We start from the raw sequence: 27417 nt of genomic DNA, 5'->3' as shown, positions 1-27417 counted from the left end.
ATAGATCCATAGCACATGTGAAAAAAACAATGTGCCAGTATTTAAATGAGTGACCATTAGGGGGCACAGTGGCTGAGACTGCTAGTAAATTAATTTTCTATTGCTTCCATAACAAATTACCTTAAATTTAATGGTTTAAAACAACAAAAATGTATTACCTTTCAATTGCATACATTATAAATTCAACACAGCTCTCATTGGGTTAAAATGAAGGTGCTGGCTTGACTGTGTCCTTGTCTGCAGACCCCAGAGAAACCTGTTCCTTTGCTTCTTCCAGGTTCTAATGCCACTTACATTCTTTGGCTCATGGCTCCTCTTCTTTATTTTCAAAGGCAGCAGTGGTGGGCAGGTCCTTCTTATATGTAATTTCTCTGCACTTTCTTCTATATTGATGTCTCCCTTCTGATCACAGATGAGAAAAATCCTCTGCTTTTACGAATTCATATGATTAGATAGGATCAACTTGGATAACCCAGGATATATCACCACCCCAGAATTCTCACCTTAATCACATCTTCATAATCCCTTACTCACATGAATATTTTGGGAATCACAGTATCTATCTCTGGGGGATAGTTATTCTGCTCACTATAGATAGTTACAGTTCAATAGCAATTTCCTTCTTCGAAAGTAGAACCTTCCTGTTATTTACTGAAAGCTGAGAACACCACTGCCCAGAATAAAAACTATGTTTCCTTAGCTTCCTTTGATGTATCTAATGTGACTATATTCTATTCTAGGATGTAAAGAGAAGTGATATATGCAGCCTCTAGAAATTGTCTTAAAGGCTGTTTCTTTTTCTTCCATCCCTCCTGCTGGCCAAAATGTACATATGAGGAATGAAGGATGATCTGGCACTTTAACCGTGATACAGAAGGTACATAGTAAGTGCAAGAGTGCAATGAGAGAAGAAACTGTTCCATCTGGGCATGAACCACCATGTCAATTATCCTAATGAGGAAGAGGTAACTTCTATCTTTTTAATCACTGTGAACTAAGAGTTCTGATGCTTATAATCAGACTTCACACAAAGTGCAATGCAGTTCACAAGTACAGAAGAAAAAAAACTAGATGGGTAGGAAATGAGACGGGGAGGTTTGGAATTTCTCCAGGTTTTGGGCAGTTAAAGGAGAAGCTATGGATATGGCCATGACTATACACACTAAAAACCAAACCAGGAAATCTCAAAGAAGATATAACTGAGCAAGGCACGGGAGGACATACAGCGCTCAGGTACAGCACCCCACATCCTACGAGTCCTTGTTAAAGTTCTTCTCTACAAACTTTAGAAGAGTCCAATATTAATTTTGAACTTTTCCTCGGTTTTCACTGGGAAAAAAGAACTTCCAACCTCGGCAGCTTAAAGCAAAGACTTGTTTCTCACAGGCCCTGATCCCATAATTACACAAAGGCACACACAATCTCCATGCTAACATCCATTTCAGTAGTCAGCTTCTAAAGGGAAAGAGTACATCTCTTATAGCTGGACACACACAGAAAGCAGTTCCAATAGAAGTTCCACTGCCCTGGGCTCCACTGAAGAGAACAGAAATCACTCTATCCAATGTAAAGAGGCCAAATTTAAGAATTTAATGGCTTACAGGCTAGTTGGGAGAACTAAAGAAACAGACTCCTCTAGATTAAAAGGAAAGTAATGAAATAGACTTTAGGTTATAGGGAAGTCTCCCAGAGACACATCCAGAACCAGCTCATTGGAGGAGTCACACCTCTTTTGTGATCAGGAATCCAGTAGTTGGTAGGACGCTGAGAATAAAAACACTTTCTCAGTAAGCAAGTACTACCATTGCGAGTTCCAAATCACACTTGCAACAGTCTGTGCCTACAGAATGGATGTGGGGAGATTTGTCTCTTAAAACTCAACAAGATGGTTCCGGTTTTGCGCTGTTATTATAGAAAACAAGAAGCAGCAGACATAGCAGAGGTAGCTCCAGTGCACCTCTCTCCAGCCTCCATTTACTAATCTCATGCTTGCCCAAACACAAATCCCAGCTGCGATAGTATAAGGAGCCACACAATGTATGACAAAGACAAATCTGAACAATAATCCAACATTTCCCTTAAAATACAGCAATAGGCTATTATTGTGAAGCACTACATTCTGCAACAATAAACCCTTTTGTAAAAAATCAGTTTTATTCTTGGCTACTTTAAATAATGTAATCAGGGTGGGTCTCAGGGATTCAGAAAAAGCTAAATTTTTCTGGACTCTCCCTCTCTTATCAAAAGATGTAATACGCTTCAGACAGATGTGGATCCCAGATTTGCATTCCCAGGTTAGTAGTGGATCACCTTCAGTTCACCAGTTCTGTAAAGTAGTGCATAGATTAGGGACTGTGTTTATTGCTATCATGTTTAGCTGCACTCACAGTGACTTGATCAGGTAAAGTATTTATTTTCCACATAAAATCAGTGGTCTGAAGCCAGGACAATGATTCTTTCTGTCTTTTTGTTCTTTTGTCCTTAATTTGTAGTCTTCCTCTTTAGGGATATAAAATGACTATTCCAATTCCAGGCATTGTGCACAACTTTCAGGATGTTTGAAGGGAAAGAATACAGGGAAATAGTTGGGTCTGCCGCAGTTATAAGCAGTGGTTACCACTTAGTGACCTCCACATATATCTCTTGAGCACAAATGTTATCACATAGCAACTTCTATGGGGAACTAGGGAACTAAAGGGTTTTATTTTGGCCAGGAGTACTGATGAAATCAAATTTCTATTAGAACGGAAGAAAGTTAGCGTGAATATCAGGCAGTAACCAGCAGTATCTGCCTCAGATAAACATTATATTCTTCATTTTACAACAAGAAAACCAAAGTTCAAAGAGACAAAGTTGTGTGATTACACCTTATCGACTTGGATTTGAATTCATTCCTGTGATTACAAATCCAGAACATGTGATAAGCATTTACTTAACACATAGATAAAACTTTTAAAAACTTTTTGACATATAACAGGTTAAGAGATTATTTTTATAAGTTTTTTTTCTTCAGATTCTGGAAAGCAGTAGTGAGAGTAGGAATGGAAAGAGTGAAAAAAAAAAGATGAGATTTCCTTTGGGATATCATGATCTCATGTTTAAAAAACAAAGCTAAAAATCCTATGGTTAAAAGCAACTTTAAAGATTATGGCACAAGGGAGCTGGGGATTTAGCTCAGCGGCATAAACGCCTGCCTTGCAAGCAGGCAGTCGTGAGTTCAATCTCTGGTACCGAAAAAGACAAAAAAAAAAAAAAAAAAGATTATGGCACATTTTCAGACTGTTTTCCTTTCCCCTGTTGGTTAACAATATAGATATAGTCTTGTGTCTAGAATTTGTTTTGACCCAGAAAACTCATTTTATTGCCTCTATTAAACTCTTATCCAGGGGTTTAGAATTACAATACCTATTAAAGAGCTAACTGAAAAATCAAATCATCTCTGGTAACTATAGGAAGGTTTCCAGAATGATGAATTTGATTCTCATATTTATAAACCTGGGTTTTGTTTTCTCTTTCATGGAGAAAAGGGAAATGGTACCCTCTCCTCTGAAAGGCAGGGTGGCTACAAACAGTGACAGGGATGGAGCTCTTACAAGCCTCCTTCAATCACAGAAACTGGGTAACCGAGACTGCCAGCTTGGAAATCAAGGTGTGACTGTGAGGAGGGTAAGCTGGCAATGGCTGTCATACCCAAGAAGGTATAACTTAGGCCCAGAGCTTTGAAGCAACTACTAACTCACCTTTGGCATCTTGTGTATTTTTCCCTAGGACGATGGGAGTCTTCCTTACTTTGATGTGTCCTCACTGTGAACCCTGGGGATTTCCCTCCCTTAATTTTGCCTCCTTGAACCTGGCTGAATCTTGACACAGCATATGTCAGCAATCTGGCAGAAAGAGATGGTTAGACAAATATAGTGCAATCCCTGGTTCTCGCTACTGATAATATCTAACTCATCCCATAATACAGTAGTCATTTGGGAGCTATAAAAAGCAGGTGAATTACACTCCTATGAGTTTAAGCAGCAACAAGAAAGAGGTAAGCAACATAAAGTAACCCTAAAAGACTGAGGATGGGAAAACTGTGTAAAACACTGGGGGTAAAGAATCTGCACATAGATTAAATTTGATTAAGCCTGGAAAACAAAGAGTTCCTGTTGGAAAGTCACAGAATAATCTAGCCTTTCTTGCTATTTATAGTTATAAAGCCAGGTGTGGTGATGCATGCCTGTAATCCAAGCACTCAGGAGGCTTAAGAAGGAAAATAGTCACAAGCTTGAGGTCACCCTGGGCTGTATATACACAGTGAGTTCAAAACCAGCCTGAACTACATGGCAAGACCTTGTCTCAAAAAAAAAAAAAAAAAAAAAAAGAGTTATGTCCAGTTATTCACATAATACTGTGAAAGGGAGTGGCTTACAGGATTTTGGCTTACTTTAGGTTCCCTTAAAAGATTTGGGGATCAAGGATTTTATTTTATCTCATGGGAGCTCAAGAAGTTGCCTGGAGCAGTTCTTGGATAGATGAAAGAAGTGCTCTTCTAGGTACCTGCATGGTTAAAGCTTTTAATCACCCTTCAAGGAAGAATTAAAATAACGAGCTAGTGCCCAGCAAGCAGACTTCAACTGAGAGATGGAGCACAAAGTCAGGTCTCTGGGGAGAGTTCTGCCTAAGGAATTTTGTTTCTGCTTTGGAAGTATATTAAAAAATCAAAAAGATTTCATAGATCTATATCATCAGAATCTAAGTACAGTTGGCCCTTTGTACCCACCGTTTCCACACTGACCATTTCAATCAAACAAGGACCAAAAATAGTAGGAAAAAACTATCTGTACTAAACATACACATACACACACACACACACACACACACACACACACACACACATATATACCTTTTTTCTTGTTCTCTAAACAATATAATATAACAACTACTTCATAACATTTACATTGTGTTAGGTACAAGAAGATGATTTAAAGTATACAGGAGCAGGAGAAGCCACGTTGAACACATCAAGAGGGCAGTTTGCTCTACTGGTAGGCTGTGCAAATCATGAGGGGTCCAGGAAGACGGAAGCCAGGATGCCTTCCACTTGATTTGGCAGCAGCTGGGTCTGGGAGGAGCACATCAAGAAGCCAGTTTGCCTTTCCCATAAACTGTGCAAACCATGCAGGGCTCAGAAAAGAGAAACCAGTTCACCCTTCCTGTGAGCCAACTGGTGCATGGACTGAGAATCAAGAACCCCCCAACATCCCATAAGCAACCAGCTAGTTTAGAGGACAGGCTGAATTGCTAGCAACTGAGGTACAAAAACAATTAAATGCTTGTATTGTTTGATTGAGTCTGCAGGCCTAAAGCCAGTAGTCTGAGCATCTATCTACCAGGTGGAGAGCCGTATGCAATATAGCAAATATGGGGGATTTTCTTCTGTCTTATTTTTTAAATCCAATATTGTTTTCACTGATTTGTTTTGTTCTGATTTATTGGTTTGTTTTATTCAATGTTCTGTTTTGATTGGTTTTATTCTGTTTTGTTTTATTTGATTATACTATGTCTAATGGAATGGACAACTATTGTTACAACTATTGTAACTATTGTAATATATATTATGGTAGCCATTGATTTTTTTTAATTTCATTTTAAAGAGAATAAAACAAAGCAAAAATAAAACAATAAAGCCAATCAAAATAAGACAGTGTAAGTGACACAGCATTTCAAAACAATAGGAAATCACCAATGGTTACCATAATGTTTCTTGTTGTCTTCAAAATAGCTGCCCATACCTTCAGATACAGTAAAATCAAACAGAATAGAATAAAATAGAACCAATAAAAAATAAAATAATGAATGTAATAGGACTTCAAAACAAGGTAATAGTAATCCGAAATGGCTACCAGAATTTATCTTATTATCTTTGAAATGGCAAATATCAAACAAGATAAAACAGAATTAAACCCAACCAAACAAAACAAAGAGAATGATACAGGGTTTCAAAACAAGATAATAGGGAATTAATAATGCCTTCCACCTTCAGAAGGAGATTCCTCATATATGCTATATTGCATATTGTTATTCTCTTAATAGATGATCAGACTACTGGGTTTAAGCCTGCAAAGTCAGTGAAACACTAAACTCTACAAGCATTAAATTGTATTGTACCTCATTAGCTATCATCACAGCCTGTGTTACTCTGGATTAGCTGGCAGCATGAGGGAAGGGGGGTTTCCCTGCCTATACCAGAAGGGGCTGGCATCTGGCTCTCCCCCAGTCAGCCTATACATGGTACCAACTCACTGGAGGTCATAGCTTTTGTTGACTTCTTGTTCTCCTCTCTTTCGCAGCCCACAAAAGGTGCCAACTCACAGGAGGGCTGGTGTCTGGCTCTATCCCAGTCAGCCCATGTATGGTGGCAACTTACAGGTTTTTAATTTCTTGTTGACTTCTTGGTATCCTCCAGAAGCCATTGTTGATTTCCTATTATCCTGCTTTGAAGTTCTATACCATTTTCACTGCTTGTTTTGATTGGCTTTACTCTGTGTTGTTGGGTTTTATTCTCTTTAAAATAAAAAAAAATAAAAGTACTCAAGAGGATACACATAGGTTACATGCAAATATTATCCCATTTTATAAAGGGACTTTGAGTATCCACAGATTTCAGTACTTACAGAAACCCTAGAAGCAGGGAAGACTGTACCAGTATTGAGCATGCATGTGTTGAGATCAGAAGCCTACTTTAGTAATCTCAAAATCTACTGTAAGAATAGTGTAAAACACAGGTTCCCCAGACCATTCACACAATTCTGATTTCGTATTTTGAAGCTGGGACAGAGGAATCTGTATTATTATCAGGTAGCCATGTGATTTGAGAGCAGTAGCTCTTGGAACATCCTGATTGCTTTGTAAAAACTAATGCTGGTCTTTTCAAAAATTAGTAAATAATCAAATTAGAAACTATGATAGAATATAAACAAAATAGAGTATTAGTATTCTCTTGCCACCTCTTATTTGTTGTTGTTCATGCTGTTTTGTCACACTCCTAAATTCACTTTGGAATTCTTTGTTCTATTTCCTGAGGACTCTGGAATTATAAAGCCATCTATCAACAGCAACAAATTCTAGATCTGACTTCTCCAGCAAGTTGCCATTATTTAGAGCAAAAGTCTGGGCATTCCTCAAAGGGAAGCGGGGAGGATCATATGAAGGGGAGATGATTTGCAAAATGTTTTCCTTTCAAATTTTCGAGACTTGAAGAGTACCTGTTTTCCAGAAGGACAAACTGCTGGAACCACAAAAATCATCTACAAGGTTTATTAGTATTATGTAGAAGCTTTAAATTTTTTTTCATGAGTATCAGTGGCAAAACTGCATTTCATATCACAACCCAGCACACACACACACACACACACACACACACACACACACACACACATCCCTCACATACATACCAAGTGTGTTTTTGCCCATGGAAATAATCATTGTATAATACCGTACTTACCTCTACCAAGTGAGATGCACTAGTATTTTTTATGCTCAGCCTCTTCCTTTCTCTTTCCCTTGCCTTGTTATTTCTTTCTCTACTTCTTTCTCTCTTCTTATCTCCATGATAGTCAGGACACTGTAAACGAATGCATCATTATTTGAAAAATGCTGGGGTAAGTGTAAGACTCCAACAGCTTTGAGGAGAAAAGGCCCAAGAAGGGAATGGAAATGGAAAAGAAGTTTGTTCAAGTTTCCTCAAAATCAGCTTTATCTTAGTCAGAAGCTTCAGTTGCACTACAACCATTTTATTATGTGCAGTAAAAATGATCATAATTTTGTTTGCTATTGTTAGTTTAGCATTTGGCCTTGAAAATTATCAACTAAAAGGTCAATTTTGAGTCACTTTTCATCACAGAGCAGTGAAAATTTACCTTAGCCCTATCTTTGTCCATCACTTTGAATTTCCATGAAGCAAAACAATTTAATGTGGATTTCAAATGCTGTCCAACATATTTCCCACATATATTATTTAAAAATTTCTCCCTGGCTTTTTTAAAACTATCAAGCACTTGAGCAAGTGAATTAAAAAAAACTCTTCCAAGACATCTTCATTACAAATAGTATTTTTTACTAATAAAGCCTCTATATTTTTATGCAGCTGTAAACCAATGAGCTGGTTTTATTTTACTTCTTTTCAATACAATATACTATCATCCACTGAATGCCTCAGAGCAAGGAATGTATCAGAGACAATTTGGAAGCTAGGTGTGGTGGCTCACATTGCAACTCCAGCAGTCAGGAGGCTGAAGCAGGTTACCAGTTCAAGGCTGCTCTGAGCTCCATAGTGAATTCTAGGCCAGCCTGGACTACCAAAAACAGTAACAACAACAAAACATATCTAAAACATAAAAAGACAATTTGGATCAGAACACAGACACTACTTTGACTAAAGGTAGGGAAATATGAGTATGAAAAATAATAATGAAACATGGAAAACTGAAAACAAATAATCGAAATTTTGGTGGAATGACCAAGTAAAGCAAAGCATAACATTCAACAATAAAAAAAAAAAGATGGTATTTCCTAAGTGCACCAACTTCATAGAATGTTATGAAGTTTAAATAAATCACTGCATGGAAATCAGAAACTCATAACTCACATAAAATGAATAAAAGCATCATAATTGTGCATGACAACAGATGGTCTGTAGAAAAAAGAACAGGAATGATTGTAAGCAAGGAGATATGAAAAAATAATAATATTCAGATCAAAATTTTTTTTTCCTTTATGTTGGTATGAAAACCAGGAGCTTGTGCATATTGTTTCAACAGATACAGGATGGGTAAACAAATTATAATAAGAATACAATTGAACAATAACAATATGGTTGATTTTCAGATACTAAACCAACTTTGCATTCTGAGGATAAACTATTGGTTATGTATTATCTGTTCAAGTGGTGTTGCGTTTGATTTACTAAAATTCATTCACTACTTACTTCTGTGTCTATATTTATATGGAATATTGAGCTGTAATTTTCTTTTCAGGTCTTTCACTAGTTTTGGTATCAGGGTAAAACTGGTCTTATGAAATCAGATATTTTTGCAATGTAGAAATTTGAGAAACATTAAATTATTTAAAAATGACAAGATAGGGTCATTTACATATGTATTTGAAATGTAAAATAAACCATTCTTGTTCATTTTCCCAATTTCCTTAAGAAATATACTCTATTCAATTTTACACCTAGTTTAAAATTGGATAAATTACTGAGTGATATTTTAGAACATCAGAGATAAGCGACTTAAGGGATTGTTGTCACTAAATTTACAGAGGAGAAAACCCAGACCCTTAAGAGATAGGCATACGCTTCCAGAAGAGTATTTTCCTTCCTTTACAGACCTCCATTACACAGCACACAAGATTTTATGAGTAACTGTCTACTCTTACCCTTTCTCCTTCCTATGAAGATACACACTGCTCTGCTTGAGACCAGCCCAAACAGGAGGCTTCATACAATGCACCTCCAGGAGCGCGCGGCCCAAGGCTCCAGTGGAACTGGGCATGCTCAGTCGCCAGGCAGATTTCTCAACGAAGTGCAAACTCCAGCCGCACGTCCCGGGAGCACGGCGGTGAGGCGTTCCCTCGCGGAATTTAGAAGGCCGCCTCAGCCAATGGAGCGTCGCAACTGGCTGGCGGGGCTCCTGATTGGATGTCTCGGAGGCGGGCCGAAGGCGGCCCTGCGCGGGAGAGGCGGCGCGGCTAAGAGGCATCCGGGGGGCCACAGTCCCAGCCTGTCGCTTTACTTTCCGCTGACCCGACAGTCATTATGCCGAAGAGAAAGGTTAGTCTTTCCTCGAGGATGTTGTTGGGTGCTCGGTAGCGCGCAGAGCAAACCCTGACCTCGGAACGGGCTCGCGGCGGCCGCCGGGGTGCGGGGTCTTGGCGCGGCCGCCTGTTGCAGCTGTCCCTCTCCCCCTCCCTCCCCTTCTCCGGCTTCTCCCCCGCTCCCGGGTCTGTGTCCGGGTCTCCCTCTTCTCTCCGTCCTTCACCCCCACCCGCGGTCCCTGGGCACCCTTGCGCGCAGCTGAAGCCGAGTCCCTGGGCGTCCTCTGGCCGTGGACAGAGCAGCGTGGGTCGGCGATAGGGGAGGCCCGGGCAGGTGATACGGAAGGCCCGCGGGCAGAGGCGGGGACAGCGCGGGTCCGGCGGGGTTGTGTGGGTCACCCTCTGCTTCGCGGGCTCTCGCCGCTCCCCCGGTTAAGGCTGGACTTGGTACTGTCTTCCAACACATTTTTAAGGAAATGCTTGGCATCTTCTGACCCCGGGGTTGCAAGTCAACCAGAGTGCGTATTACATTTAAAGTAAAACCAAGAGTAGTAACCTACTCTACCTGTGAAAGACGGTGGACCCATTGGTGTGTGCGAAGACTACATTATTGTAAACTATTGAAGTTTTAACGAATCAGAGGCTTTTTCTTTAGCGCTAATAATTTGGTGCAAATATGTCTCCTCTCTAAAAATCAGAACGTTATTTAAATCCTTTCGAGTTTAATGCACATATACTGTGCACCTCGTGCTGTGCACTTGACTTGCACTGTTTCGTTTAATCTGTACACGTGTTGAGCAAGTGGTATCCCATCGAACCTGGTCTTCAAGTTCCACCAACCATAGCTAATAACAAAGGTTGAATCAGATGTTGTAGAACGGGGAGTCCTTACTCTCTCAATCTTTATTTACTTACTTAGGAGAATCCAGACTGACTTTTGGATTGTACAGTGCTTTAAGAATACCGATACTTGAGGCTTGTTATTGAAAGTAATTTTTATGGCAATATTGTCTTCCTAATACTGTTGTGCTAGAAATGAGGGTGTTCAAATGACATCACCATTTTCAGCATTTTCTCTGAGGATTAATGATGAGTTGGAGATTCTCGTGGAATCAAGTGAACTAATCATCAAGAAAGGGGTCACAGAGAGTTGTAGAATTAACATGTTTAGATAGAACAACTGATTAAATGTGCAGCCTTTATGTATAGTGGAGCCGAACTTGGTAAAACCAACAATCCTGCCTTTCCGTCACTGTCTCCTTCAGTTTCAGAAAAGAGCTATTGGAGTCACTGGCTTTAGATCATGGTTTTATTTTTCTGGAAACTAGGGAACTCACAAGAATGAGCTAGCCAAGACTCCTGGCACTGATGACAAGCCTTTGAACAGACACGTGTGTGATCCTTCAAGACACCTGAGAGTTCTTTAAAGATTGGAAAACTCTCCTTGATTAATAGGAAGGCTTTGTAGGTAGGTGTGGAGCCCAAAAACCAAGTTGGTACCTGGGCAGGGATATCCACAAATGAAACATGGTTGATAGTCATTTCATCTGTCAAACCCTAGAGCTAGCTGTCTCATGAAATCTTGAAGTTCATGTGACTTTATGTTAGGAACCAATGTCATCAGGAAAAAAAACATGTAGGTGGAAAAAAAAAACTGGAGACAGTCCATACATAGCATTTGGAGATCTGTAGAGCTGGGGTAACTACCAAAGCACTTGTGTACCACTCCATAATATTTCCATTGATTAAATAACTGCCTGTTCTACATCACAGTCAGCTTTAACAGTTCCCTTTGGCCTTTTTAGCTGTTTGTTTCACCTTTTCCTAGAAATCAGGAAATCTTCAGGGAACTTCTAAATTTTGCAAAGCAAGAAGTGGTACTAAAAGTCAATGAAAATATCTAGAGTCCGAGGACTGTTAATGTTGTGGGAACACAGTTTGTTCTTTTGGAACTTACGTTTAATGCAATGACTTGTTAACACTAGCAGGCACAAAACAATTGAATAACATTTAGGCTGTTCATGTTCCAGAATGTATAGCTAAAGATTCCCAAAGTTACAGGATAAAGAAATGAGATTGAATTTGGGCCGATCTTGAACATGTAGGTAGGACTCAAATACACAAACATGAAATTACATATTCTATCTGGCATTTAATACCTCTTCTGAACACTTGTGGGCCTTAAGTATACAAATTTAAGACCATAATCTCATCATATGAATATAAAAGTCTTATGATACTTCTTTTTAAAGTTTTATTTATACATTTGTTTGATAGTAACAGTTGCATTAAATCTAATGGGATTTTTTTTAAGTAATTGCTGAATTCTTTTTTAAATCTGTACAGTATTTTTGGTTTATAAGATTTAAAGTTGAGTTGCCTATGTTACGCAATAAGTGACTGAGTAAGTGAGTGAGTGAAGTAGGGAAAAGAAAACATTCATGGACTCAGGTGGTAGGGAACAGTGAATGACTGAATTCTAGACTGTTCTGGTCAAACATCCACAAATGCCGGCTGTCGTCCTGTTTTTATGTGATGATTGGATGTTGTACAAAGAGACATAAACCAGCAAGGCCTAGAATCACAGTCCTGGCATGATTAGCAAACACATTTTTATATCTTTTTTATTTTTCCAGTTCCTGATCAGATATTCTCTAGTGAGGCAATTTCCATTAATTTGACAAATAAACAGTAATGTCTCTTTCCACTGAGAGGCTTAAGGAAGAAAACTCTGTCATCCTTTAGGCTTCAGACTTTTGAATGAACTTGTTTTCCTCAGATGGAAAATCCAGGTGCATTAGGTGTGGTATAGGGGGAATATCACTTATAGCTGAGCATATGCTATAATCCCAGCTACTCAGGAGGCCAAGGCAAGATGATTGCAAATTTTAGGCCAGTCTAATAGCAAGTTTCAAAATATAGCACTTAACAATGTAATGTTTTTCTTAGTTTTTGAGATTTAAATGAAGTTCAGTTTCTTGTGCTACATAATGAGTGGTGAGTGAAATAAGAGAAAAAATAATACTCATTTTAGTTCAGAATGAAACCAAAGGGACTGGGGATATAGTTCATACTCCTTGGGCTCAATCTCCACTGCTGGGGTGGGATGGTATAGATATATAGATAGAGATAAATGTATGTGTTTACATAAGTATACATACATATACTTTTCATAACACCAAAGACGGAAATTGTAAAGGAAACAGTTAAATTTGGCTGCATGAAAATGAATATTTCAGTATGACAATAAAGTAGTTAAAAATGTAAAATATATGAAAATTTTTATATAAGATATCATTAAAAATGTTTTGCTATTTTAGAGTCTCACATGTCCTTATTAAAAATAGATACTTTTATTAGACAAATAACTGACTCAAAAGATGAAAATATTTATCTTTTCTAGAAATCAAAGATGCACATTATTAAGAATAATGAGGTTTTTTTTTTAACCAATCTGGTTTAAAAAAGATTGAAAGTATCACTGCCTACTCTTGAGGAATACAGATTCCTCAAGCTCTCTCAATCTGTGTGGGTAGGAGTTAAATTTTCTTTTAAAAATGTATTGAAGATGCTTACCACAAGATCCATTCATCCATTTAAAGGATGCAGTTCAGTGATTTTTGTTAAGTTACAAAATTGTGCAACCATTCCCATAATCTAGTTTTAAAGCTTTTCCATGACCTCAGAAACATACCTTATCTAGTTTATATCCAATCTCTATTACTACCTCTACCACCACTTCACAAATCACTATTTTTTTTATTTTTCTCTTAATTTACCTTTTCTGGAAATTTTATATAAAAAGAAATCATACAATGTGTATTTTGTGTCTAATTTCTTTCACTTAACATGTTTTTGAGGTGCATCTATGTTATAGCATGTATCAGAACGTCATTATTTTTCTTCCCCAATAATATACCATTGTACAGATAAACTTTTTTTTAATCCTTTCACATATTGAGAAACATTTAGATTTTTCTAGATTTTGAACTTTTGTGAATATATGTAATCTATTATAGGGAGATATATTTTTACTTCTTTTGGGAAGATTCTAAAGAGAACAGGTAGGCGATACGGAAATCTACACTTGACATTTTAAGAAATCTTCCAACTATTTTCCAAAATGTATGAGGATTCCAGTTTTTCTACACCCTTGCTCATACTTGATCTTTGTCCAGGTTTTTTGGTTACAGACATTCTAATGACTCATTTATATTTCTGTAATAACTAATGAAGATGAGCATCTTTTCAGATGTTAACTAACAACGTTTTCTTGTAGTTTGTAGCTTTACAAATTTTTTCCTGTTATCTTTAGAAGAATAGAAGTTTATAATTGTGATACAATTTACTTAATGTCTAATACGTTGTTTTTTAATCCTAGGTCACAGATATTTTCTCCTAGAAATGCCACAGTTTTAACTTATCTTTAGGTCTGTGATTCATTTTAAGCAAATTGTGTGAGTGGGATAAGGATGTAAGTGGGTTTTTTTTTTTTTTTTTTTTTGGTTTGTTTCTTTTTTGTGAATACCCAGGTGTTTTAACACCATGTGTCAGAAGGACCATCTTTTCTCCACTCAAATTGACTGAGCACCTCTGTCAAAATTCAGTTCATTACAAATACAAAGCTGTCTTTCTGGGTTGTCAATTATGTTTCACTATCTGTAAGTCTATCCTTACACCAATACTACAGTACTCCTGATTACTAAGTAAGGATACAAAAACAGTACTCTTGATTACTAAGGTTTTGTAGTAAGATTTTAAATCTGATAGTGTCAGCCCTTTACTTTGTTCTCCTTTTCAGAATTATTTTTCCTCTTTGATGTTTTGTGTTTTCATGTAGCCTAATGAAACAGCTTGTAAATTTCTACAAAAAAGGCTGTCATGATTTTAATAGGGGATGAATTGAATCTATAGATCAGTTTACCTACCAGTCTGAATATGAAAGAGCCTCCATAAGTGCTTGCTGAGTTGGAGTTAAATATTGACGTGGAACCTATATTGAGACTAAAAAATGGCAGCACTGCACAGTTTTCTCTATTCACTCCATGTAAACATACATTGAACATCACCTTTGTGCAAGGTACGATCACCTTGGGAAATTCGGTGAAGTATTGTTTTTCAATGCTTTGTAGAGTGAGTGAGTGAATTTCCCTTGTCATTAAAAATCTTTTAGTCTAACAAGGTATGGAGACACACACACAAATATTTATAATTCATAGAACAAACTAATAATGATGTACAAAAATGCTGTGAGCTATGAGCATTCAGAGATTTGGCCAGACTGAACTTTCAAGGAAGAAGAGCTCACGAAGAATTGTTTGGCTAACAGCGTTAGGAGTTGTAACTCTTAATAATTCTCTTATTTTCTAAAAGTTGTTACCTGGCACCATGCTTCTAAATCAGAATATTACTTGATTATCCTTTTTTTTATAGTCCTGGAGATTGAACCTAAGACTTTCCTACTGAACTACATCCCCAGGACATTTATAAAATTAAATTTATGTACTTATATATGTATTTATTTTTATTTTGAAACAAGGTTTTCCTAAGTTGCTCAGACTGGGTTTGAACTTGCGGTGCTGCAACAGCCTCCTAGAGTGCTGGGATTACAGGCATGTGCCAACACGCCCAGCCTTTATTATCTGTTTTTCAATTAGCTTTGTTTCATAATTCTTTTGACCTGACCATGAAATCAATGATGGTTCTGATCTTTCTTTTACTTCCCATAGTACCTACCAGAGAAAAGCACTGTAACTGTTAGACAAGGAAAGAAATTAGTAAGTTTAAATATTTCACATGCTCTTGAGGAAAAAAACATTCAGCATGATTTGGCACTCGCCATTTACAAGCTATATGAGTTAGAGCTTACATCTGTGTTCCTAATTCTCTTGAACTCAGTTCCCTCACCTGTATAGCAGGATATGTTCTTTCTCACTGAGTTGGGGGAATGAAGTGAGAGGGTGAATATGGAAGGCTCAACCATAGTACCTGAAAGGAATAAAATAGCCAATGGACAGTCACTATTGTCATGCTATTAATTACAAAGAAAACCACAATGAAAGAATAGGCTTACAATAAACCACAGGCTTCCATTTTGTGGAAGGACAGATGGCCTATTTAGTGGATAGGCAGCAAGTAGGTCCTACCCCAATGTCTAGTTAACTGCATTTGTGTGAATAGGTATTCCGTGGTCGAATAGCAAATGTAGTGTTTTTGAAAGAACATAAGCTTTAATCTTAAGCATTTTTACACAGTTGATTTTTCTCACTGAAAAATATGTTTAAAAATATCTTCATACAGCATTAAAATTCCCTTGGCAAATCAGTTAAGTGTCTTCTTTTCCTGTGTCTCCCCCTAAAACACTGCTTTTGTTTACATCGAAGTTAAATATATTTTTCTTTCCTGAAGGGTACAGTTTGGAAATGGTGACTGAAATAAATGCCATTTAAGCTGTCTGCTTTCACAGTACCAAATATGTTGAAATACGATGTTAGTCTCCTGAGTAATTTAAAGATCAGTTTGAAGATAAACCAAATAAAAAATGTTGTATTTCTTTTCCTCTGGCTGCTTATTTATTGTGCATCTTACAGTCTTCTTATGAGAATTCAGTCAAATCACATAGTGCTTGTTGGTCAAGATTATTTATCGAGTTGAATAATCTTATATCTTGTGGCCATGTCCAGAAGTAAATCCATTTATATATGCCCAAGGTAAATGCTTTTTCTTGTCATACATAAAATAAATGATTTGCACATTCAGAAATAAGACAGTGGTTTTAAATTTCAAAATAGGTTACAAATTTTAATATTTTAAGAGGAATTTATATCAATAATTAATATAAATACATGTATTAAAATTAAAATGTAAATAGTTACTATTATTGAATACTTGTATATACCCGATCTGAGGTAAGTATTTTATATTCATTAGGTAGCTTGATTAAGTAAAAGTATGTAAAGTTAAAAATATATGGGAAGGCCTGGAGATATAGCTCAGTGGCATAAGAACCTGCCTAACAAATGCAAGGTCCTGAGTTCAATTCCTGGTGTATATATATACATATCGTATTATATTTACATTATTAATGTAAATTTGAATCTCACCTCAGTTTGGTGAAAGCTATCCTCATCTCGCAGGTAAGTGTTATTCATTGTGACTATCTAACATGTGTGGAACATTCTATGTATCAGACAGTGTTTTACCTTGCACTAGTAATCTAAACTCAACTATTCAATAAGATGTGCTCTGCTTTATCTCCGTTTTACAGATGAGGAAATTGAGGTACCAAGAGGTTACTAGATTTCCCAAAGGTCTCTATGATCTGGGATTTCATTCCTCAAAGTCTGAATTTCATTCTAGAAGTCTGACTCCAAAGCTTGTGACTGGAACCAGTGAACCTGGAGGCATAGGAAAGGGGTGTAGGAAGAAAGAGAATTTCATCTGGGTCACACAAATAGGAAGTGGAAGAGCTAGCACTCTAACTCAGGCGTCTTTTACTAAGACATTTACTCTTAACCTTTGTATTACCAGCCACTGAGGTTCAAATCTGCGCATAACTGACTGAATCCAAGGAGGTCATATATTTGAGGAAAAAGGAGTTACTCAAAGCTAGATCTGAGAAGATGGAGGGGCTCAAAGCACCATCCCTCCATGTACAGTGTGTTAGGGTATTTTATAACAAAGAACAGTGTAGGAGAAATATAAAGTAATAATAGGTGTTTTCAAGCTACTTCTATCCCTTTCAGGATAACAGACCTTTCCTTCCCATCCTCGGGGAAGGAAATTGGGCCTGCTGTCCTGGCCGAAATCTGCCAGGATCTGTGTATTCTGTCCTTTCCTTTCCTGTGGGCTGAGGAGAGGTGAGGGAGCCATTTCTGCCCTAGGCCTAAAGAAGTTTGGAAGCTGCTTGACTCCAAAGGAAAAAAAATTTTAACTTTTAAGATTCCTTTTGCAGTGCTGATTACAATTGCACTATAATGCTTCCCATATATGTTTAATCTCTCATAGCTTCATACATTTTTAAGGTAAGGCATTTAGAGAATGAAACAGGAATCAAAAGTTACATAAATTTGTGAGTGTTCATTTATTTAAAATGCTATCTCTATTAAGATATAGGCTGGTGCCATCACTTCTTCATATCAGTCATAGAACGTTACCCAGCAAGTGGCTATTATCTGTGACCATGCCCTCAGGCTCACCTCAGGGTCCAAGCTTGTGGTTGGTAGTGAGTGCACATTATCATGGAGCCCTCTGGGTATGTTGTGACTGTCTGGGTATTTCAGTAACTAATGGTCTGTAGTGTTATATACAGACGATGGAGAGCCACATAATTCCCTAACCCAAATATTGACATTTTTAAGCATCAAAAGTCTGCTTTCTCCAATCCCACCTTGAACTGTTCAGTTTGATATTTCCAAGATACATCATGGCTTCCTTAATTTGTTATATATAATAATATATTCCCTTTATGCCCAGGAATATGTAAATACTTTCATATTACACATTATATTCAGAGATTTGAATATAAATACTGAGCCACCATATTGGTATTTAAAAATGAACAGGTACCTTTATTTTTAGAATTTATCAAGTAAGGATTAAGTGTAATAACTGAAAATCTGTTAGATGCATAACCAGATAAGTTTTTATTCAAATGCTCTGGAATATCAACTGATTGAGTACAAACACGGTTTTAAAATATACAAAATGACATTTTCAAATTATATCTTAATTAGTTTGACCCCATATATAGAAATAAAAAATCTATCCCAAAAAGGCTTAGTCCCTTTTTTTTCTCATGTGTGTGGGTCTCTCTCTCTCCCCTTCCCCGTTACCCCTCTTTTTGTTCTTCCTCTCCTTCTCTTTTACCTCCTTATGTTTCTCCTCCCTCTCCCTCTTTCTGCCTCTTTTGTTTTAGGTGTAAATAGTGTTCTTTTTGCTATTTGACAATTTTAAAATTTCTGTTTTGTGAGACATCATGAGTACTAGTAATGGTGCATGTGAGAGATAAATGAACCAAAGACTTGAGATGATCAAAATGTGAAGTTTTAGACTCCTTTTGAAGTTCTGTGTGTATTCCATATGTATACTTTTTAAAACTATGTAATCTTCCTGTTAATTTATTTTACCTTCTCATTGTAATTTTTAATCTATTCTAGTGATCACATACAGATCTCATCAAAGTTAGGTGATTAGTTCTCAAAAAGAAGGAACAGAACTGTGTTTGCTATTTGCTAGAAGTCAATTTTATGCCTGGACAAATAGGAAAATAGCTCTTTGACAATCTGGTAGCCATCCTTGACAACTCTCGTGTAAGAGTTCAGAGTCTTGGGTCTAATGTAAGCTCTACCACTCTATCTAGGCAGGTTCATTTCGTTGCTTTGAACCTCTATTCTTTATCTGTAAAATGGTAATATTAAGACTGTTCTTGTTTATTTCAGCAGTATAGAGAGGATCAAATGCAATAATGAGGAAAAATTGTATTGAAAATCTTAAGGTGCCATAAAAATATTAGTAATGACTCAGTATTTGTCTTTAGTTCTCATTGAGAAGAAATATACTTAGGTTATATATGACTATTAAAAACCTCAGAATACGGTAGTAAAAATTATGTGCAAATCAATATAGATATTTTTAATGAGTCACTTATTATTTCAAAAGGCTCATAAGTGAAGGAAAATACTCTGTGTGTATCATATGCTTCTTGGCTGGGGTTACAGATTATAGTGTATCCCAAATCGTGTTGGTTAGAATTCCTTTGCTCAGAGGCATAAACACCTACCTGAAAAGTGCAGGATCCAGAGTTTGATTCCCATACCACACACACACACACACAAAAATTCCTTTGCTGTAATAGAATGTCTGAGAGTAATGACGTGCAGGAGAAGGGTTTATTTGGGCTCACAGTCTCAGAGTTTTAGCGTATTATCATCTGGCTCCATTGCTTGGGGCCTGTGGCAAGGCAGAAATATGATAGAAGAACATGTTGAAGAAAAGCTTCTCACCTTCCAGCAATTGGGAAGCAGGAAGAGAGAAAAGGCACTGACTTTTGCGTGGTGAATGGTGCTGCCCACATTCAGGTTTGAGCTCCCTTTGTGACCGGAGCCGCGGGAGACAGGAGACCAAACTCGAGCAGGATCAGCTCTCAAACTTTATTGCGTACAGCGAACCGGACCTAACAAGGTCCGCCACCCTCAGTGTTGGTTCCTCTTCCGCCCGTTGGGGGCAGGAACAGCCTCTTATAAGGGGAAGCAGTATCCAATCACAGAGAAGCGCGTCTAACAAGCTGATAGGCTAGCGTCACGGGTAACTGGGCAGACATGACAATTTGGCGGGCTTGTTCAGGCCGGGAAGAACCCGGAAGCAGGAAATGGGCGCCATCATAGGCGGCTTCCCACACCTTTGTTGGTTTGCGTGCACACATCCAGGAGGGTGCTTTTTCCCCAGTGATTCTCAGCCTGACCAAGTAGGCAGCCAAAATTAACCATCACACAAACTGAAAGCTCTTTGATACCTCCCATTCCAGATCTGCAGCCAGTTTTGGAATTTGTAGGCTAATACAAACAACTTTGAGTAGTGTACTGTTAAGAGCATGGGCAGGAGTTGCCTGGGCAGTACCTCCATTTATGAAGGAAGTTAACCTTCTGTGAATCCAGTATAGCTATGTGTTAATTTTAGCTGAAGAATGACAAGAGTAAAGAATAGATGCATTTCAGCCTCTCTGGTTGAGTTTTGGGTTTTTGGCCCTGAAAATTTTCTTGTGCAACCAAGGATACAATTGGACTACTTTTTTTCTCCAACCTTGGATTTATAACATAACAAAAAAATTAATTACTAAGGAAGTTTTGAATAAAAATATTTAAAATATTGGCCAGCAACTCAAAGACAGGTTACCTCAATGTGATACATTCTCTAGATTAAAAGAAATGATTGTTGACATATTTGCACCATTGTATCTGCTGCCAGCTTTAGCATATTGTCATGGGTAACCCAGGGGTTGTTGAGACTGAATTTATTCTATGACTGCTGCCAAGTGAGTATTGGAGTTTCATTAGTACTCTAGACTTTGAGCTAATGTATTGAGGTAATAAAGCAATGGTCCTTGCAACCTAAATTCTTAGAAGTAAAACTTTTAAGAGCCTACACTCCACCATAAACACGATTTAGAACTTAATATTATAAGATCTGGTTCTGCCTGCTGAGAACCTTTAGCCCTCTTCGGTATGGCTGAGGACTGTGCAACAGCGTACCATACTCGTGTTCTTCACAGCTTCATTCCGTCTTTCTCAGAATGACAAATCTCAGTAAGCAACTCCTGAGGATTGTAAGCATTTTTCTATCTTTTCTGAGGCCTTCTTGAGTTTGGAGGGTGAAAATGGGCTCATTATTCTGCAGTGTTCCTCTGGGATAGTCACCATTTGATTTAAGAGAAGCTGAGCAGTTCTTCCTGTTGACTCCTAATACGTGGTTTGTAGAGTAAAAACTCCAAGTTGCTTTTCATAGTTTCTCAATCAGGACTGCTAGAAGGACTTAGGGAATTACAGTTGTGTTTCCTTCTGAACACGTGAGTGTCCTGCTGATGCAGGTGAAGTGAGGCTGAAGATAGCACCAGTGGTCTGCTGCCCAGGGTGTCAATGCTGCCTCTGCCTACACCTCCCACACCAGCTGGAATGAGTGGTTTAGAATCTAGTTCCTTTAAGTTATATGTGGGAAGCAGTTCTAATATGTGTCTTAAGCAGAACCAGATTCCTAAGACATAAGAAATACACAAAATGCTAAGTGTTATCATGTGATTTGTGCCAGGGAATAGACGTGGCATTGTTTAACTGAACTTAAAGCATATTATTTCTAGTACTTTCTTCTCTGGTATCAACATTTTTATATGGAAAAAATTAAAGATATCTAGGAAATAATACATTTATTTACCCACTACCCAGAATTCACAAGTTTCAATATTTTTGTTATATTTACTTCAGATATTTTTTATAACAAAATAATTACAGATAGTTTCTCTTTGAGACACTGCCTTGGTCCCTTTCTTTTGTCATCCTCCCTAGAGACAACCATTATCATGCATTTGAAGTGCATTCTTCTTGACCATGTTTTATACATTTATATATATATACATCTGTAAAGTTTATTTGTGCATTTTTTTAAATCTGTAAAAGTAGAAGCACATACTGTATTTGTATTGCTCTGTTATGATATAATGAATGGATATGTTTTGTTTAGGTATATTGTAATTACTAATATAGTTGGACTTTTTCTAGTGATTTACTGTGTTTTCTACTCACCACGTTTTTCTTTTTTTTTCTTTTCTTCCTTCCCTACAATTTGCTTTATTCCACCCCCTCTGCTTTTGAAAGTTCATAGACCCTATTTCTGTACTTAAGAAATGGTAATCTTTACATTTTAACAACATCTTAATTTATTCAACATTTTGTTTATGGATTTTATCCAAGTTGATGTGCATAGCCATGGTCCATTTATTCTCACTGCCACATACTGTTTTTTTCAATCTACCACAATGTATTTAACTATCATTCTGATGATGGATTTTTTAAAAATTAATTTTACTTAGTATATGTTTTTGACATCTTTTTATTTTCATGCTTCTTGTCCTTGGATTTGGGGATGGCTCTTTTGAATGTCATCCTGCTATATAAGTATTAGTGTATTAGCTACAACTATATTGTTTATTCTGTTATTTTTAAACCTTATCTTCCAGAACAGAACCAGGATGTAGGAATGCTTTCATTTCTTATGTCTCTTCATTTGTCTCCCCCAGCTCTTGTAATTTTTACTATCCAGAGTTCTGCTTTCCTGTATGATGGCAACTAGCTACTTAAGTCTGTTAAGCATTGTTATTAGTTGAATATCTAACTGTATTTAATTTTAACTGTATTTAATTTAAATTCAACTTAGTATGATTCCATCGCTGGTAAAAATTTAAAATATTTGAACCAACTTAGGTGTAAATACTATAAAACTTATAAATTCTAAATACGGATCAGATGATAAAAATTAGTGTTTGAAGGGAGATGAAGGGCTGGGGATTTAGCTAAGTGGCATAGGGGCCTGTCTAGCAAGCACAAGGTCATGAGTTCAATCCCCGTACCAAACAAATAAATAAATAAATGAAGGGAAATGATCTGTAAATGTAAAATACACAACAGACTTTAAAGACAGTACAAAATTATTGTGAAATACGGCATTTAATAATTTGATTATATAATGAAATTACAACACATTAGTCAATTGAGTACATTGTTACAATTTACCTGTTCTATTTTTTAAATGTGACTATAACAAAATCTAAAATGAGTGTGTTTTATTTCTGTTGGATAGCACTGATCCAGGATTTCTTTTAAAACTTCATTAACAGCATACACAGTAGGTAGTATGACCTGCAGATAAAGATTAAAGTTATTTATTTTTGTTTTTGTTTTTGTTTTTTGGTACCAGGGATCGAACTCACAACTGTGTGCTTGGAAGGCAGGCACTTATGCTGCTGAGCTAAATCCCCAGCCCAAGATTAAAGTTATTAAATCAGTTTGTGCATTTCTTATACACTTACCTTCCATTTAGATTTATGTTTGTTTTGGCTACACTTGAACCTTTAGTGACAGATTCTTGCTGAAAGAAAGGTAATGAAATCTCTTAAAAATAGTATTCAGAAATTATTTTATTTTGACATGACGTTTGAGTGATACCTAGGTATAGAGTTTCCTTAACTCATCCTGCTTATAGTGCCTTATTTATTTGATTATTTATTTATTCCTTGATGTGAACTTCTAATATGGAACTTAGGAATTCAGTTGGGGGAAATTCTCAGGCATTCTGGTTTGCTTTTCTACTGATAGCCACTGTTCTCTGCTAAAAGTCTGTTAGGTATGAGACTCCTCAATGAACCATATGTGTTCTAGCCTTTTGTACATTGTTCTCTCTTGTTTGCTGTCTGTTGTATTCTGGGTTAATTCCTTAGAGGTCTGACAGTGTGATTTCTTCTCCTGTTCCTTTCCTAGAGTTTATGCCTTTGAGTTTTTATTTCAATGAACTGCTTTTTCCACAATTTTAATTTTAAAAATGGACTACTGGCTTTTATAATGCCTATTTTGTTTCTCTTATATTTTTATAAATCAAGGACATTTTATATCATTTATATAGCATTTATATGCATAGTATCTACATAGTTTATATATATACATATATATATGATTTGAATGAGAACAACAAATCAATATAGTTACCATCCAGCTCAAGACTTCTGCCAGTCAAATCACCCTCCCTCTCCTCATCCAAAGGTAACCTGTGCTGATTTTACATTTACTACTTCTTTGCTTTATCATACATTTGTCACTTGCATGCATCTTTAAACTTTATTTAGAATAACTAGGTCTTTCTTTTTGGTCCAGCATTGTTTGTGAGTTTTCTCCAAGCTGATGTTATAGCCATGGTCCATTTGTTCTTACTGCCACATACTGTTTTGTCATCTGCCACAATGTATTTAACTATCGTCCTGATGATGGATATTTGGGAGTTGTTTTGTTTCATTTTGTTCTTAATTGGATTTTACTTAGTATATATTTTTGACATACTTTTATTTTTCATGCTTCTATGTCCTTGGATTTTCAGGTGGCTTTTTTGAGTATCGTTCTGCTATATAAGCATTAGCTACATCTGTATTGTTTATTCTTTTATTTTTAAATCTGATTGAGTAAGGATTCCCCATTTCCCAAATTTATTTTCATAGCGTGTGAAATGATACAGGTGTCAGAAAACAAAGCTTATTAGGACCGGTATGGGTGAGAGAGCAAACAAGAGTATCCTCTCACAAGAAAAAAGAAACTAACAAAAAGCTTAATTCACTTTTTTGAGAAAACAAATGAAGGATCATGACCATGTCAGCCTCAGCTCTGGCCAAGGTGAGGAAAGACTTCTCTGTTGGAGCAACGCTCCACAACACCTGTACATCCTAACAAGCTATACGCCTCTATTCTAACGGTGAACAGAGACACTTAGGCTACATGGCTTTCAGACAGACCCTATTTCTTCTGTGGAAGAAAAGCTCTTCTGTTTAGTGCAAGACAGTGGAGTCTACTAGACAGTTATTTTAGAACTCTTAGGACCTAGAACAAATTTATAAGCTTCTATCTGGGATTCACCAAATCCCTCTGGGACTCTTGAGCCCCCAGAATAGTAACCAATGGCATACTTAATGTGATACCTCTCAACTTATCCTGTGGAGTGTGACTTCATTCACTGAGAAAGATTTCTGGCTTGTTGCTAATCAAAAGCTGGCTGCCCTTTTGAGACTGCTGTGGATCAGCCATATTCATTTTAAATAATCCTCTCATGCTGAAATTCAGGTCCTTGAGACCAGTTCTGCCCTAGTCCAGTCACCAAGTGTTCATGATCTATCTTACAGCCTTTTGGGCCAAAGGCATTATTTCTGTTTCACATCATGCAGTCCTGCTCCCTCTCTCTGACCTCACAGTTAAGTATTTATGGTGGAGAAGGATAAGACAGCTTTAATGGTAGGCCTTTCCAAAACAGTATACCTGTTCCTCTCATGTAAGAAAAACAGATGAGCAGTTTCCCAAGAACCTGTATGTAAAGAAATACGCTTGTCTTAGTTTCTTTTTTACTCGTCACTGAGACAAAATACATGATGCACCAAGATGGGAAAAGAAAGGTTTATTTCTTACTGTTTTTGGAGGTTTCAGTCCATACTCAGTTGGCTCCAAGGGTGGCATGGCAGGGCTGCAGTTCATGGCGACTGTAAATAGCAAGCAGAAACCGTCAGGAGAAAGCAAGATACGCCTTCTTCCTGCCATTACATCACATCCTGGCTCCATCCCTATGTGGATATAGCACTGACATCATCAATCCAAGTACTATACAATGAACCAATCACAGATGCATAATGTAATCGCATGAGACCTGGGGGCCACTGACGAAATCATGACAATGCTCAGCATTAAAGCTCTATTAAATATAATTTTTATTTTGTAATTCAGAAGACACCTTGAGATCTTGTGTCTTTATGTTGCATAACATCTTGTATAACAGTTCACAGATGATAAAATGCTTTCTCCAACCTCTCACTTGATCATAACCATGGCCCTTTGAGTTAGCTGTCATTATCACCTGTCACTCACACATGAAGAAATTGACCCTCTGTGATCAAGTCACAGACCCTCTGTTTTAGAGATTTAGGCGGGTATCTTGAGCCCACATCCTGAATTCATATTGCAGTACCACACTTACTTCAGTGTAAATACTGGTTGTGCCTGACTGTAAATATGTACCTACTTGTTAATAGCCCTTGCAAAGGGAGTACCAGAAAAACTGCTTTGTCTTGAGTTTTACTTCTTCATATCTAGTGTTTCATATCCATCTGAAAGCATTAGCATTTTCATTATACCTTTTGTTTTTGTTTTTGTTGCAGTGTCTTTCAGGTTTATTCTTTTGAATAATTTACATCTAACACAGATATTATTAGATCATTATTGAGAGATTGGTCTGTTGGTTATATTGCCTGTGTCTGATCCACTGCCTTGAAAGACTGAAAATAATGTTATTACCATCAGTTAATCAGATGATAACTAGGTGCTGCTTGCTTAGTGGTGTATCAATTCTAAGTAGAGGGTACCGTGGACTGAAATCTGCTGAAGGACTTTACAATTATAGATAGAGCTTAGCACCTCTACAAAATCAGAAGGTATTTAAAAAAAAAAAAAAAAAGGTATGTTGGATGGCCAGAAGTATTGAGTTTGTAACCATGAATGTAAGCAAAGCCAACAGCCCATGTCAGAATTATGTTAATATGCTCAGAAGTGCTGAGATTTTGCTAACTGTAATAAGACGGAGCACAAAGTCTGGAAAGCAAACTTTGCAGTTGCTTTCTGTGAAAAGAAAGCTGTTTTCTTTCAAGTTAGAGAAGGTTCCATGGTGGAAGAGAAAGGGGTTGTTTAGGGAAACAGGAGAAAACTTCATAAACAGGAGAGGTTTTGGAGAATGGGAAATGTCAAACTGTGGGTAACAGATACAGTTCTGGGGAGTAAAGAAGGTTCTGTGTGTCCTTTGGTTTGAAAAGTTTTTTTTTGTTGTTTTTCCCCAGAATGTTACATATACTTAAGATTTGTGTTTTGCTTGCTGTTTTACTGTTTTTTAATTTTGCCTTATTTTATGTAGACTGTGTACCTATTCTATTTTTAATGTCCATGCAAATACATAGTTTAAATATTTCTCTATTTGTTGACTATTTATATTATTTCTAGTTATTCCTTATTAAAAATAGTACAAATGAAATTGTATTTTTACAAAGAATTTTTTGTCCTAGTTTCAAAAAATAGAATTACTGAATCATCATCTGATTAACCCTGTGTGTCTTATTCCTGTGGTGAAAGTGTTCTAGAGAAGATTATATCAATTTATAGTTTCACCAGCCCCACCAAGCAAGGAGTTTTATGATCTTGTAAATTTTGTTTATCAGATGAGGCATCACTGCATAGCTGTGTTATTTTGGTAAGCCAGATGTATCAAGTATCAGTTTGTTATTTGAATTTTTCTATTGGGAGCTCTATTCATATCAGTGACATATTTGTGCTA

General features: G+C 37.0%; 1 protein-coding gene across 4 annotated transcripts in view; it reads left to right on the top strand.

Annotated features, from left to right (window-relative positions):
* The first annotated feature begins 9690 nt into the window (after positions 1 to 9690).
* Positions 9691 to 27417, top strand: part of Hmgn3 (high mobility group nucleosomal binding domain 3) — a 35330-nt gene continuing 17603 nt past the window's right edge. For 3 of the 4 annotated variants that reach the window (XM_003477907.5, XM_013141881.2, XM_013141879.2), the window contains exon 1: positions 9691 to 9820. In XM_003477907.5, coding sequence (XP_003477955.1) covers positions 9806 to 9820 — 15 coding nt within the window. In that variant the 5' untranslated portion in view covers positions 9691 to 9805. The remainder of the gene's footprint in view (positions 9821 to 27417) is intronic. The other variant, XM_013141883.2, reaches the window with a different exon arrangement.

Source organism: Cavia porcellus, unplaced genomic scaffold (assembly GCF_034190915.1).
Source record: "Cavia porcellus strain 051 isolate PalLab524CR breed Dunkin Hartley unplaced genomic scaffold, mCavPor4.1 scaffold_16, whole genome shotgun sequence".
Classification (NCBI taxonomy): domain Eukaryota; kingdom Metazoa; phylum Chordata; class Mammalia; order Rodentia; family Caviidae; genus Cavia; species Cavia porcellus.
Note: the sequence above shows the minus strand (reverse complement) of the source record. Positions and strands in the feature narration are given on the sequence as shown.